The following is a 15,421-nucleotide window of genomic DNA, read 5'->3' as shown; positions in this document are numbered from 1 at the left end:
CTGCAAGAACCGTTCCTTTACAGGGGTCGTCTTGGATCATTTCCTCTCATTTCCACCTGTTGTCTGTTCCATCGGCACAACAGCGGGTGAAATTGATTCACAATCAGTGTCGCTTCCTTAACCGGACAGGTCGATTTCCCAGAAGAAGTGTGCTCGACTCGGAGTTACATTGCGTTGTTTAAGTGTTCCCCTTTTATTTCTATTTTGTTTTTTGTTTTTTTGGAGCGGTGTATTTTCTGTGCAGTGCCTGAACCGTTCACCAGAGGAAGAGGCGAGTCTGGATCCCTCTGCGTCTACTGGAAGAAACTGCAGTCACGTGACCGCAAACGTCAACAACGAAATGGCAGCATCCTGTTTTGTAAATTAAACACAAGGTCCAGGCTGGTCAAACCAAAAAAACAAAAGCGCTTCGATTTTTTTTTTTGGGGGGGAGTTTTTGTTTTTTGTTTTAAACCCCAAGAGTCACACACTTCCACGGCGGAACCGGCGGGTGTGTATTCACCACTTCACGGGCTGCATGAAGGGGGGGTGGAAAGAGGGGCAGACTTTACCGCGAGCAGGCGGCGGCGGGTTCGTCTGCAGGCGGCACACAAGCGAGCAGCCAGCTGGGGGTGGTGGGGAGAGGACTGTTTTGGAAAGGAGGGAAACGGTCGCTCACTCAGTGCCCGGGTCTGGAGCCGTGTTGTCCGTAAAGAAAGCCGAGATTGACGCGTTTGCTTTGCGCCGTGAAGCCGAGCAGTTAGCTAATAACTTTGCAAAAAAATATCCCACCCGCGTGCTACCACACCCACTACGAAATTCAACGATGACGTGAAATATCGTGTTATGGTTGGCCTGTTGATAAAAGTGATGTCTGAATAGAGAAAAAAAAAAAAAAAAAATATCGCCCGCCCACTTAAAACGCGAGCTCTGGTTTTTCATTAAAAAAAAAAAAAAAAATGTTTATCCGAATATCAAATACAGGCGTTGTAGTTTATTAGTCGAGCTGGTGGGTTATTTATCATATGCAACTTGATTCATCGACACCAACTTGTAAACAACAATCGCATGCCGAGAGTGTAAGCCAATAGGGGAGCTCATCGATGGACAATACTGCGACCTGATTGGTCGGTTTGTTGAAGCGTTTTCCATCGAGGATTGCCGCCGTGTGGTGAACGTGGGCAGTGGCAGTGAATCCACCGCTGCTCTCGCCGGCCTTTGTGTGACCCATTTCCGCTGCAATAACCTCCTAAAACAAGTGCCGACTCGAACCAGTTCGACTTCTCTTTTAATATTTAACCCTGACAGTCGCTTAATCAGCATATTATAGCAGGTTAAAGATCCAGGTGTGGACCGTGACTCTGAACTCCACGTGAATAGTCAGGTAGGCTGCAGTCACTGTCCAGCTCTAGTCATCTGTTGTCAGCATGGCTGCCCAAAAGTCAGGTAATCTACTGGTGATCTGTGAGCGATTTTAAACACCTGCGCATGACGGCATGTCTGGGTGCTTTCTGATTAAACGGGAAGACTTTCAGCTTTTGAGATCTGTGTTTTTGGAGTTTAAATAGATTTCTTTCATATCACATAACGCAGAGCTATGACGCTGTCCTCATCTGAAACTTTTTCAGATTCTCCCTATTGTACAGCGTTATGAAGTATGATCAGTCTATTTGAACTTTTAGATATTTTTTTAAATATTGAATATTGTTTTTCCATTCAGACACAGCCATGTCTCCAAAGATCACTGGAGAGCTGCTCAGGCAGCTTCGCCAGGCGATGAAGAACTGCAAGTATTTCTCTGAGCCGATACAAGCCTACATCGTCCCATCTGGAGACGCACACCAGGTGAGTCAATCACACACATGAGGAATATACATTTACTGCATTTACTGAAACTTCATTTACTGACTGAAGCCGCAGCTAAACACGAACTAAGACACGCATGCTCAGTCTCGCAGAAGTGCAGCTGCTACACCGGCCTTTTTTTTTTTTTAACTTCACATGCGTTTCACCCCTGATCGTCTCGTCTGACCTTCATAATTAATTGTAGCCCTTTGCCCGCTGCTCCTCCCTTTTTCCCTCTCATTGCACAAGGTGGCTTTTAAAATGTCTGACGGGTTGATGGCCACTTCACGCTGATTGTTAATGAAGCTGATCTCTCCCTCCCTGTGTGTCTCTGTCCTTTGTGTGTCTTTCAGAGTGAATACATTGCGCCGTGTGACTGCAGACGTGAATTCATCTGCGGGTTCAACGGCTCTGCAGGTACGTTTTCTGTTCGTTGGACAGACCAGAAACTAAGTGTCTCATTTCCACCGTGGAAAAACTGGGAAAACGTGATAAACAATCAGGTAGCGACATCCAACTCGGTGCTTCTCCTCTCATGTTCAACTTGTTCAGTTCAGTCGATGACGGTAGGTTTTTATTATGTTAAAGGCACTTTCAAGCAAGGTGGCTCTGCCTTCCAGTCTGACATGAGCAGAATCTGACAGCTCAGTCATCCGCAGATAGTTTATTCACTGTTGTTATTTCAGCGGTATAAACTGTATATTTTGCTTCTTGGAACAAAGCCAGCGTCTTAATTTAAAAACAACCCACAAGCACGCAGACAATAGTAGACTGACATTTTTTGCATACTTAGACATTCATTCATTGTACAAACTCGATCCAGCAAGCATCGGCGTTTTGAAATGTTAAATCCGCTTTGTGCCGTGTAGGTACGGCCATCGTCACAGAGCAGCATGCTGCAATGTGGACTGACGGGCGCTACTTCCTGCAGGCCAGCCAGCAGATGGACAACAACTGGACCCTCATGAAGATGGGTAATGTGCCGTTTCAGTTGTACATGATCAAAATAATAACCGCCTCTCTCATTTTACATAAGCCATGAACACAAACACTGATCGTGTCTCAGTTGTGGTTATTTTTGAATGTGTTTTTTAAAGTGTAAGATTTGCAATGCAACTTCTCTAATGTAGTCTGTATTCAGAGGCAGCACAAACAGTAACATTTACATTAAACACTCATAATAAGCCATAAATCATAGCTAGTTTGTAAATCATAATTTCTTTTACCTAAATTGAGAATGGGGAACAAAAGGCTAAAAAAAAAAAAAATCTATGTTTAGACTGGCAAGACTGTCCTATTTATGTCTTTAAGACAAATATAGAAATGAATACTTTTGTTCCAGAGTGCTATGAGTCAGGCCGAGAGTACATCTGCACGTCTTTTAAGGTGTGATAGACTGTTTTCAATGATCATCTGTAGGGCTGAAGGAGACCCCCTCACAGGAGGACTGGCTGATCAGCATCCTGCCAGATAACTCCAGAGTGGGAGTAGATCCGTGGATCATTGCTGCTGGTAGGTGACCGTATTATTTTCCTGTCAGTTTTGACAAGGAACATTGGTGGAAACAGCAGAAAATGTGCTGAGGTTAACAGAAATAAAATATTACAAATTACTAAAAGACAAAACCATTTCCTGCGTATTGAGTGTGTATTTAAACCCTGCATGTAACATGATTCAGGTGTATTCCCCTGAGATTGGAAATAAATATGATTATCTTGCGCAATAAGTGAAAAATTCCTCAGCTTTCAGACATGCGCACTTTTGCTCAGTGCTGTTTTTGCATCCTGCAGAGTTCTGTTGTTAATAAAAAATAGTTTCTCGTGTGTGTGTGTGTGTGTGTATATATATATATATATATATATATATATATATATATATATATATCAACAGCTGGACCTTTGTGCCTGAACCCTCTTAATGTTGTGTTTCAGACCAGTGGAAGAACATGTCCAAGGCGCTGACCAGTGCTGGCCACTCGCTGGTAGCGTTGCAGGACAACCTGATCGACGCCGTCTGGATCGACCGCCCAGAACGACCCAGCACACAACTCCGCACCTTGGGTTTAAAGTACACAGGTCGGTGCCCGACTGCATTAACGCCATTACTGGATAAACTGTTGTTATTTTAGTCGCTGATTAGTGTTTAGTTTGAGAAAAGTACAGTGCATCCGGAAAGTATTCACAGCGCTTCACTTTTTACACATTTTGTTATATTACAGCCTTATTCCAAAATGGATTAAATTCATTTTTTCCCCCCTCAAAATTCTACACGCAATATCCCATAATGACAACGTGAAATACATTTTTTTGAAATTTTTGCAAATCTATTAAAAATCAAAAATGAAAAAAATCACATGTTCATAAGTATTCACAGCCTTTGCCATTACACTCAAAACTGAGCAAGAACCAAGAACCCGATGGTCACTCTGACAGAGGTCCAACGTTGCTCTGTGAAGAGAGGAGAACCTTCCAGAACGACAACCATGAGGCACCTGAAGGACTGTCAGACCATGAGAAACTAAATTCTCTGGTCTGATGAAACAAAGATTGAACTCTTTGGCCTGAATGCCAAGCGTCATGTTTGGAGGAAACCAGGCACCGCTCATCGCCTGGCCAATACCATCTCTACGGTGAAGCATGGTGGTGGCAGCATCATGCTGTGGGGATGTTTTTCAGCGGCAGGAACTGGGAGACTAGTCAGGATGGAGGGAAAGATGAATGCAGTAATGTACAGAGACATCCTTGATGAAAACCTTCTCCAGAGCGCTCTGGACCTCAAACTGGGGCGAAGGTTCATCTTCCAACAGGACAACGACACGAAGCACACAGCCAAGATAACAAAGGAATGGCTTCGGGACAACTCTGAATGTCTTTGAGAGGCCCAGGCAGAGCCCAGACTTGAACCCCATTGAACATCTCTGGAGAGATCTGAAAATGGCTGTGCACCGACACTCCCCATCCAACCTGATGGAGCTTGAGAGGTCCTGCAAAGAAGAATGGGAGAAACTGCCCAAGAATAGGTGTGCCAAGCTTATAGCATCATACTCAAAAAGACTTGAGGCTGTAATTTCTGCCAAAGGTGCTTCAACAAAGTATTGAGCAAAGGCTGTGAATACTTATGTACGTGTTATATTTTCGTTCCTTATTTTTAATAGATTTGCAAAAAATTTTCAACAAACTATTTTCACTTTGTCATTATGGGACATTACGTGTAGAATTTTGAGGAAAAAAATGAATTTAATCCATTTTGGAATAAAGCTGTAACATAACAAAATGTGTAAAAAGTGAAGCGCTGTGAATACTTTCCGGATGCACTGTATGAAGGAGTCATGAAATCTTTTGAGGCAGCACATGGGCTTTCTATACAGCAAAAAGTTCCACTTTCCTATATTTTGTAGACATTTACTGCAAGTAGCTACTCGGGCGTTTGAGGACATTAATCTGATGACGGGTTGATGTTGTCTACCTGCAGGTATTTCCTGGCAAGATAAGATCACCGCTCTGCGAGCCAAGATGACGGAGAGGAAAATCAGCTGGTTTGTGGCCACAGCGTTGGATGAGATCGCATGTACGCTGTCTTTCTTCAAAATACAGAGTGCAGCTTGTTAAAAGCTTTGTTGTGTGTGTGTGTGTGTGTGTGTGTGTGTGTGTGTGTGTGTGTGTGTGCGCGTGTGTGTGTGTGTGTGTGTGTATGTGTGTGTAGGACATTCCACAGGCTCTGCATGTGATTCATGTCAGCGGTGTGGCATTCTAAGCCCTCACATTACAACCCTCGAGTGAACTCCGATTGAAAAGTCTTCTTGTCGGAACATAGATTTGGTCTCATTCGGGTTTTTTTTAGCACTTTTTTTTTACTCACGACTGTGTAAAACGATCAGCGGCTATAACCAAGCCGACATCACTTCTGTTACATAAGTCAGTTCTGATACACGATCACGATCCAAGGACCCTGGGATGCACGGGTGTCCCACTAGATGCCATTTGGAGCACCTCGTTCACCGTGCCTAATGAGCTCTTGTTTCTGATTGGTCGGTCTGAGAGTTTGTGTTAATTAGAGTAATGCTGATTTTGATTGCCGTCAGGTAGCATTTAGTGAAGATGGCTTAATGGGCAGATTTATAATTGAAGGGGATTCGCTTCGGCATCCACACAGGATGAATGACAGTTCAATAAAAACACTGATATTTAACACCAACCGACTTGTACTAAGGTTTCAAAAGAGACATGCAGTGTTCAAAATGGATTTGAAACTAATTATACGGTTCATTGTTCGCTCCATGGATCAGAATAAAATGAATGTCATTTTTGTTATTTCTTAAAAAAAAAAAAAATTCAAATTGTAATATTAAATAAAATATTCTGTTTTCTTTTCTCAGGGATTTTCAACCTCCGTGCTGCAGACATCGAGTACAACCCAGTTTTCTTTGCATACACCATTGTGGGGATGAACACAATAAGGTAACCACACATCATGATGCAGCAGAATACTGGTTTGATTTGTGCCATTTTTAATTACCTTGATGCTACTGATAGATGTAGAGGTTGATGAATTAGGAGACAACATTACAAACACGTTTTTTTCCCACATGTAATCTGTCAGATAAATATCACGTCAACACACTTTAATCACAGTCTTCAATAAATCCTGTGAAGCGGGTAATTGCCGGCAGCATTAAAGATTTGAGAAGAAAAAAGTTTGAGTGGCCACTTCAAAATTTGTACCATGTAGCACATTCTTTCCCGGATCAAGTATAAATTTGCTATATACCGTGACCTTTGTGTACTTTTCTAATTTACATCAACACGAAGCAACCGAATTTTACATTTGCAATTGTTCGAGATTTTCTGGAATATCTGAAATATGCCCAACTTCATTCATCTTTAGAGGTGCGCATCGTTCGAAAACATTAAAACCACCAAAGTCGGAGCAGCACGGATTTCTCCGGCGCTTACCCGTCTGACTCCTTCGCTCCGCGACCCCTCCCTCTCCGCAGGCTTTTTGTGGACCTAAAGCGTCTCTCCGAGCCGGCGCTACGAGCCCACCTGCAGCTGGACGCCCCCAGCAAACCCGAGCTGAGCATCCAGTCGTTCCCGTACGAGTCGGTGTACACGGAGATCCAGGCCGTCTGCGCTGCCCTCGGCCCCAAGGACAAAGTGTGGATCTGTGACAAGGCCAGCTGTGCTCTCACACAAGTCGTCCCGAAGGTGAGAGAACACGACCGTACCCAACAAATATCTAACGTTGAGAAGAGGGACCGTCTGTGGTGCTCGGAGCGGAAGGTTCAAAGGGTTGTGTCCTGACTTCATTGCGCTGCTCTTTAAAGTGAGAAAAGCTGTTGCCCGTTGGACCTCGTCATGTGACTCCTCACGTCTGTCTGATGACACATTTTGAGGTTGTTGTAGTTGTTTCAAATCATGCTCATTCTCACAAACAACCAGTGCTGCAGGTTGTTAGTTTTCTGTGGGAGCAGGCAGCCCAGACTCAGCACTGTGTTTTTTTAACAAAACTAACTTCTACTTATGTTTAATTAAACCAGATATATTCTGTTTTTGTTATTCAGTTAAACCGAGACATCCTTTGATGAGAAGATTCAACCAACAGTTCATATACTGGCTCGTTAACCGAGGCAGACGCATATTGAGCTCACTGGCAATAATTCTCTTTGCTGATGTTATTTTAATTCTATTTTTTCTAAAGTATTATTTGCTGCTCCTCGTGTTGTTTTGGCTTAATATTGATTTTAATTTCTTTAACTTTTTTTTTAATTGTTTATTTTGTATTTACTGGCAATTCAGTAATATTTATTTTTGATACTGTGCAGCACTTTCGTCCCCGTATATTGTATTTTAAATGTGCTATATGAATAAAACTGAATTGATTTATTTTGAAGGTGACATCTGCAGCTTTTCAAACTGTAAATGTTTCCTCTTTGTTTATTTCAGGCCCACAGGACTCCAATTCCCTACACTCCCCTCTGCCTCGCCAAGGCTGTGAAGAATGCCACCGAGATTCAAGGAATGAAAATGGCCCACGTAAGAACCTCTGGATCTTCAAATCTGTAGCGCATGTCAAACTTTTGAGTCTATAATTTCTTCATAAACTGTTTCTATAACCCTCACAAAAGATTAAAGTACATCTCGTGTACTTTTATCACCAGATCAAGGATGCAGTTGCCCTTTGTGAGCTTTTCGCTTGTTTGGAAAAGGAGGTATTTTCATAATTCTTTTCAAATTCTTCACTTTGTGATCACAGAGTTCCCACTGAACTTAAAAGGAAAATTAAACAAGGCTGTAATTTTTTTTTACTGCATTTTATGTGCCCAGTTATACATTGATTGTCATTTGAATCCTTTAAATTACAGCTTTTGTTATTTTGACTAACCCTCCAGTTCCTTATGATTTGGAAAGACACGTGATGTTTTGTGCCAATGTGAGTTTTGGAAACTCCGTGTTCAGGTGGAGGCTGTTACATAACTGAACTGCCAGCAACCCATGACTTGCTTTTTTTTATTTATTTTTTTTATAGATACCAAAAGGCACCGTGACTGAGATCTCTGCTGCTGATAAGGCGGAAGAATTGCGCAGGTGCATTTTGATTTTCCAAACAACTTCTGTTTTCATTGTTTGGTTGACGAGCTCATCCAGCTTAACTTCGAAAGCTTCCTGCTTAAAAGGCTGAAAGTTAAAGATGCTGTCTGAACTAATCTGGAGTTATCACCAGCTAGCCCCATCTAGTGGACATGGAAGTCAAACAAACTGTCTTCTGAAGGCCTCAAATGAATATGATAGGGTTTGACCTACACAGCGTGTTGCCTTCAAATCTTTATCCCTCTAAAAGTGGAAAACATTAGACTAAAGTTTGGACACACCTACATATTAAAGTTTTTTTTATATATATCTATAATTTTTTACTGTTTTCTATATTGTTCTATACTGTTTTCTATAATATAGATATATTTTTCATTTTAGGTTCCTCAAAGTAGCCACTTTTTGCTTTGTTCCCTCATACTCTGCGGAACAATACATCCCATTGATTCAATGATTGTTATCTGATGCAACAATCAACTTCTTGATCAAACAGCCCTTTATACATCAGAGGTGTGTTTAGGCTCATTGTTCTCCTGGAAAAATAAATACATAAATGAATTCCTCCTGTTAGTTTCCCTCAGTAGTGGTTTCTTTGCAGTAGTTTGGCCAGTTTAAACAGGCTCCTCTGAACAGTTGAGAAGTAGTTAAATGAGACTCTTGGCTGTATAACCACACAACACGACTGATGTATTGTTTCTCTTTCAGTCAACAGAAAGATTTCGTGGGCCTCAGTTTCCCCACAATCTCCAGCGTTGGGCCAAACGGCGCGATCATACATTACAGGTCAGAAAACTAATCACGCGTGTGGGTACTGTATTTGTGTAATTTGCTTCTTTTAGGTTACTTTTTATCTGTAATTTTTTTTTTTCTTCTTCTTCTTGTAGACCGCTGCCTGAAACCAACAGAACCCTCAGCGTGAATGAAGTTTATCTGATCGACTCCGGAGCTCAATACATGTAAACAAGATTAATATGATGTAACAATGGCATTGGGATAACCAGCCATGTCATGCCACGTATTGATATGACTTCTCTATCTGAATATGGATGGTCATCACCTCCCATGTCTGTTAATACCATCAACACAGAAACGGTGAATGTTTATTATGCTTTACACGCATGTATATTAACATCCGTGTTCTGTCTTTGTCAGTGATGGAACCACAGACGTCACGCGTACCGTTCACTTTGGGACACCATCTGCTTTTGAGAAGGTAAATTGGGATATTTGTCAAAAAAAAAACTGTCTTATCTCAGGTTTAGCGTTATTCACTAAAACTATTTGAATTAGTTTTGACTGAAATTTATCCAAACCCTGACTTTATTTCTTTGTTTTTATGTTTTTCTTCCTCTAGGAATGCTTTACCTACGTACTGAAGGGACACATAGCTGTCAGCGCTGCCATTTTCCCCAACGGAACAAAGGGTGCTGTTTTCAATTCTGTCATAAGGGATACCCCTTATTAAATTGCATAAAGCATACCAGTTTTAATTCTTCCATTTTTACCTTGAAATGTTTTGATGTTGTTAAATGGTAAGGCTCAAATGATAGTTCTAGAGTATTTCTTGGATATTTCATCTGTCTTTTTTAGGAGAAAAGATCTTTTATTGTTACTCTAAAACAATAGATCAGAAGTAAAGAGTCAGCACATGAAGGCAAATCAGTAACTTATCTTGTGTAGTTGGAAATTTAAGAGAAAGACCAATTACACTACAGAGACCTTCAATCATTGAATAACAGATCAGTCAATTTTTAAGATCAAAATACAGCATGTCACAACGTGTCAGTTAAATCTGAGAAATCACATCTGATGGAGAGAAAGTTTACTTTGTCATATATTCATATTTACTTTTTCAGCATGTTTGGGATAAATGGAGGATCTGGGACAGTTTGTCAGGCTGGCACAGTGCATGCTAACACACAAATAAAATCGCTTAGTTTGACATTTAGGGAAAGCGCTTTTCAATCGTTCAAATATTTATGTGCAAAAGTCCATTTAAGAGCTTTTTTTAGTCAGATCTCTGACTCTAAACCTCCATTTCCTTCTCAGGCCACCTCTTGGACTCGTTTGCCCGTGCAGCTCTGTGGGAGTCGGGGCTCGACTACCTTCACGGTACGGGTCACGGCGTGGGCTGCTTCCTCAACGTCCACGAGGGGCCCTGCGGCATCAGCTACAAAACCTTCGCCGATGAACCCCTGGAGGCCGGCATGATCGTCAGTGACGGTACGGGACGGTTACTGTAGCTGGACTTAGAAATGTCTTGGTCTATGTGATGGACAATCAAAATACAGAGAGCAGCAAAGGTGCTTTAAGCAAAGCTAAGTTGAGTTGAGTCTTCTCGTCCAAGCTACATGCAAGCCTGAAGAGGAACCTGTCGTCTTCGCAGGGATTGAAAACAACATAAATACAAAGTTCAGTTATTTCTCCTTTCTGTGTCTTCTTTCTAGAACCTGGGTACTACGAAGATGGATCTTTCGGCATTCGCATTGAAAACGTGGTCCTTGTTGTTCCAGCCAAGCCCAAAGTAGGTCGTAAAACAGAACCAGAACAAATGAATATTCCAAAATATACAGCCGAATATTTTTTACTCATTCTACATGTACTCATAACCAGTATTTAATGGCATGATACTCATTAAGATGTTTTTTTTTGTGTGTTTTTTTTACTCTGTTATACAAGTTATCTGTATAGTTTGGGAATTTTTGTTTATTTCTCTTGTATGTGTGCAGTACAACTACAGGAACAGGGGAAGTCTGACATTTGAGCCTCTCACTCTGGTTCCCATCCAAGTCAAAATGATGAACACGGAGCTGCTCACTCAAAAGGAGGTAAGAAATTCAGCAAGACGACGTCTAATATTTTTCAATAATCAGAAACAAATTCACCCTTGTGAAATGTATCCCAACAATTTTTTTTATTGTTAATGTGATAATCACTCGAAACACATCGAATGTAATCTACTTTATATAATCTGTAGGAACAATTCATCTGAATCCCAGATGTTCCTATTACATAAACACAGTTTAAACGGTGTCCTCGTGGTGCGACGGCCCCTGACCCTCTTTTCTCTGTCCTGCAGAGGGACTGGGTGAACGAGTACCACAGGAAGTGCCGGGAGGTGGTCGGAGCCGAGCTGGAGAGGCAGGGCAGGAAGGAGGCACTGGAGTGGCTGATCAGAGAGACCCAGCCAATCGTCTGAGGGACTCGCCCTTTAGCGACCCAATCACTGTTGCCCAGGAGTGCTGTTGATCGCTCTGCAGTGATAATCGTTTGTATTTGTCGCATTTTTCTCTGTCTCGCACTCGGCTTCTTTTGTAAAAGCATATTGCATCAGCAGTTTTAATAAAGATCATTCAAAAATAAAGAAAAACTTTCTGACTTTTACTGTTTGTCCCTCAAAATCAATCGGCTTTTAAAAACTGTTATAGGATCATGTGGTTTGACTTGATCCAGTGAGTTTTTTTTTTTTAAACCTTACCTATTGTCCTTTACCTATGAAGATTGCAAATATATATATTGCACACGCACACACACACCCTCATACACTAACTGCCACTATGGTCACCTTGAGTAGAATTCATAGGCACTGGTCATGTTTATGTGTGGTGTATTAATATGTTGGTTTCAAGTTTTATATATATTATTATACATTATCCTATACAGCTGCATACTCAAAGGTGTAGGGCCTCTTGAGCATCTTTTAAATAAAAATCTTGCTTTCTGTTTGTCAATCCTTCAATGCACTTCTGATGTCAAGGCTTCATTTTTCTATAAGCAGCTTTTGTTTTGCACTTTCAAAGTGTAAATTAGGCAGCCGCAGTATTAAAACTGTTTCACTCTACCTACACTTACTTGCAAGCATGCATAAATTCTGAAGTTGTTGTATAAAGGGTAATTATGTAATTTGATATTGTACTTTTATAAAGTTGGAGATTCACGAGAGTCGGATTCAAAAAAAAGAAAAACGACAGCCAATACATTCTGCTGTCCGTAGTACGGGTCAAGCTTTTAAAACACTGGGTTTCGCATAATGCGATTGTTAGCCTGCCTGCCCGTTGCTCGCCGTGATTATAGTCTGGAAACCAGGTTTGCATGAAGGTTTCCTCAGTCGTCACAATCAGTGACCAGTAGAGGTGGCTAAGTGTGAACACATTAAAATCAAGTGTTTCGAAATTCACTCGAGGTCTACGTCCATTAGGATGCTTTGACTGGAAATGATTTCCAGTGGAGCTCGGCCAAGACCCGTATATTCATGTAGCGAAACCTTGTTTTCCGTGACCGGGAAATGCCCACATCTTTCCACCTTCATGACCCCCGTTCGCAGAGCCAAACGAGACATACAACTTCTTTCACAAGACTGAGTAATGCTACCGAAGGTGAAGTCAACTGAATTTAAAGTTGTAAAATGGGTGGGCTGGTCTTTACTGGCCAGTACGCGGCGATAACCTGGAGAGGTCAAACCTCAGACCTTTTCAGACTCAAGAAGACAAGTGTCTCTAGCTAACGTTGTTACAGCTCCTCCCTCCCACCCTTTAAAGCTGCATGTAGAACATCGGAGGGTCCAGGACGACGCCACTGCCGGGGTCGTTTGCGTACTCTTGAAAGGACAGAGGCGGTGACGGGCCAGTTTGCTCCTGTAGTCCCCGGCGGGCTTTACTGGCCCTATCCTCCTCCGCTTCCTCCTCCTTCGCTCCTACAGGCAGCGGGTTAGTGTAGATGTAATAGATCTTTGAGTTGACCTTTGTTGCCTCTTGTTTCCTGAAAAAGGCGAGAGGGTTGATGAAGCTGGTCGACCTCTTCACTGCTTTAACTGCCACGGGCTCCACCAGCTCGCCGCGGGTCACTGCACTCTCATATATGTGGGCTCTCTTTGACTGCCTGGTGAAGAAAGCAGCAGTGCACTAATGACTTTTAATTTAGGTTAAATTACATGCATCCCATATTCTACACTTTTCCTGTGTTTTAGTTGCCGTCTTGATATCCATTACGAGATATTCGGAGATTCTCTCTGGGGCTCTAATTAAGATTTGGTTGTTTTGTGTTTATGTGTTTAAGATTCATTGAGCTCAATAACCCTCTCTTCTGATTGGCTGAATCTTTTCTGAGTGACAAGCACCCAAACCAACCCCGGGTTTGTTTTGATCCTGTAAATCGCTCCGTCCACGAGGGAATGATGGCTTTATGTTTACTTCTGCATAAAAGGTTATAAAACAGGCGATTCTAAGGGCGAACATTTTATATTGGGAATTTGTGACATCACAAAGTCTGAACGGCACAGCTGTTGAATAAGTGCTGTGAGCATCGCTCTGTGGACACCTTCACAGTATCCACATAGTTTTTTAAAACTGCTTGCAATTATATTTTTGTGGACAGTACGGGACCTTTAAAAAAAAAAAATGCTGTCATTTTTTTAACGCGAGTAAAACAAGCATTTTGTTGGACACGATTTGATGTAACTATTCTATACATTCTCAAACAAGGAGCTACACGTACGAAGAAAAACCTCCACAGGTCCCAGTAAAAGTTATCATCCGCAGCCATTTACAGTCATCACAGGAAATCAGAGCATGAGTGACGTGTGATCCTCACCTGCTGCGGTTGTAGCAGGCGACGATGCAGTACAGACCGGCGGCGGTAAGGGTGCACAAGGCCGAGGCAATGATGACAATGTTGAACACTTTGTATTCTGGGTAGCAGAAAAACGCAGAGTGCAAAGAAGCAGTGAAACATCATTCACTCGGTCGAAGAGTGTGGTTGCAGCACCGATATGAAAAAGTATTACACACCAAACAGAGCCGTGTTCATCGCCTCGTCTTGCAGTCCCAAAGCTGTGGTCCCGTTCAGATGGAGGCCGTCTGCCATCAGCGCTCGGTCCTGTCGGGCTCCACTCATGATGCTGCCATTGGCATCCCAAACGTGAACTAAAGGCTTCGCCTCTCCTCACTGGTTTCGAGAGAAACCCCGAGAGCCATGTGACTCAAACAGCTTGACTCAGTCGCCGTGGAGACACCCCCCCCTCCACTCTCCCCACCCCCACCCGGCCCCCTTTCTTTTGTCAACCCTCAGTTCAAGTTGGACACCCCCCTCTTCTGCCTCTCTGCTACTCCCCTTGTTTACTGTTCACTATTCTGTTCAGCTTTTGGGGGGTACGCTGAGGGGAAGGAGATGTTGGGCCTTTTACTCTGTTCGTTGTTTGCATGCTTCCAGCTTCCAGCACCAAAAAAAGCGAGAGAGCAAGCAAAGAGGAATTTATTTACAGTTTACCGAAAATATGTTGCTCAATGTAAATCGAAGTCTTCTGATGTCAGATGCACTCATGACACGAAGAAAAGAAGTATCGGTGCCACGTGTACTGTATATTAGTATTCAAAAGTTTGTGTACCTTTTGTACTTTTAATACAGACTGTATGGAATTCAAATGATATTGACTGTTTTCAAATAAACTTTATGTTTTTAGTGTAAAAACTTGGGGCCACTAGTTTGCTCATCACATGTTTGTTATGTTTTTACACCTGTCGTCAGTGTCCACGGGCCACTGGGTCCAAAGAGCTGTCGGAGCCAAGGACCGCAAACAAAGGCGGCATTCTCCGCGCTCCTTATGGTTCACTTCACCACGCAGCACTATGGGAGATATTGTGCAATTAGTTGAGCGTCTAATTAGATGAGTTTTTGTTTCTCTGTTTGAACAGATGAGCTGCCGCACAAAGAGAACTTGGAGAGAATTTGACATCTCTGAATGACCCTCGTGTCAACTCGCTTGTGTGTTATCGTCCTTATAGATACAGTGACGTGCAGTTTAATGTGTCCGCATTATGTTCAAACAAATGACTTATTTTGTTTCAATGAAATATCTCAATTTGACAAATGGTGCATGGCTTTGATTGGAAACAGTAACTCCATGGAAACGGTGAAGAAGTCTCTGAGTTTTAGTGTTCAGCATCATCAGAACTGCTGACGCTGCTCATCCATAAGATGCAGTGATGATTACTTTAAAGTTGAAACCTGAGCTG

General features: G+C 42.2%; 2 protein-coding genes across 5 annotated transcripts; one reads left to right on the top strand and one right to left on the bottom strand.

Moving 5' to 3' along the window:
• Nucleotides 1-106: 106 nt before the first annotated feature.
• On the top strand, nt 107-11,781 carry xpnpep1 (X-prolyl aminopeptidase (aminopeptidase P) 1, soluble). Of its 3 annotated transcripts, none has more exons than XM_069166650.1 (20): nt 107-490; nt 1,700-1,824; nt 2,178-2,241; nt 2,694-2,798; nt 3,244-3,336; nt 3,756-3,899; nt 5,296-5,391; nt 6,200-6,281; nt 6,818-7,028; nt 7,767-7,856; nt 7,982-8,032; nt 8,350-8,408; nt 9,117-9,194; nt 9,296-9,367; nt 9,564-9,624; nt 9,766-9,835; nt 10,461-10,634; nt 10,859-10,935; nt 11,141-11,239; nt 11,491-11,781. In XM_069166650.1, the coding sequence occupies exons 2-20, from the start codon at nt 1,708-1,710 to the stop codon at nt 11,608-11,610; spliced, it is 1,863 nt and encodes a 620-aa protein (XP_069022751.1). In that variant the 5' UTR covers nt 107-490; nt 1,700-1,707; the 3' UTR covers nt 11,611-11,781. The 3 variants fall into 3 exon arrangements, with proteins under 3 accessions (XP_069022751.1, XP_069022750.1, XP_069022752.1); XM_069166649.1 differs by lacking the exon at nt 107-490 and adding an exon at nt 548-1,363; XM_069166651.1 differs by lacking the exon at nt 107-490 and adding an exon at nt 1,407-1,425.
• On the bottom strand, nt 11,299-14,353 carry LOC138208628 (uncharacterized). 2 transcript variants are annotated; one of them, XM_069166652.1, is made up of 3 exons: nt 14,198-14,353; nt 14,001-14,097; nt 11,299-13,289 (listed from the first exon to the last, which is right to left on the bottom strand). In XM_069166652.1, the coding sequence occupies exons 1-3, from the start codon at nt 14,301-14,303 to the stop codon at nt 12,944-12,946; spliced, it is 549 nt and encodes a 182-aa protein (XP_069022753.1). In that variant the 5' UTR covers nt 14,304-14,353; the 3' UTR covers nt 11,299-12,943. The 2 variants fall into 2 exon arrangements, with proteins under 2 accessions (XP_069022753.1, XP_069022754.1); XM_069166653.1 differs by having other exon boundaries at nt 11,299-13,169.
• Between the last annotated feature and the right edge of the window lie 1,068 nt (nt 14,354-15,421).

Source organism: Embiotoca jacksoni, unplaced genomic scaffold (assembly GCF_022577435.1).
Source record: "Embiotoca jacksoni isolate LCO1_2020_lvr unplaced genomic scaffold, fEmbJac1.0.p SCAF_4, whole genome shotgun sequence".
Classification (NCBI taxonomy): Eukaryota; Metazoa; Chordata; class Actinopteri; family Embiotocidae; genus Embiotoca; species Embiotoca jacksoni.
This window is presented reverse-complemented; position numbering and strand designations above follow the sequence as displayed.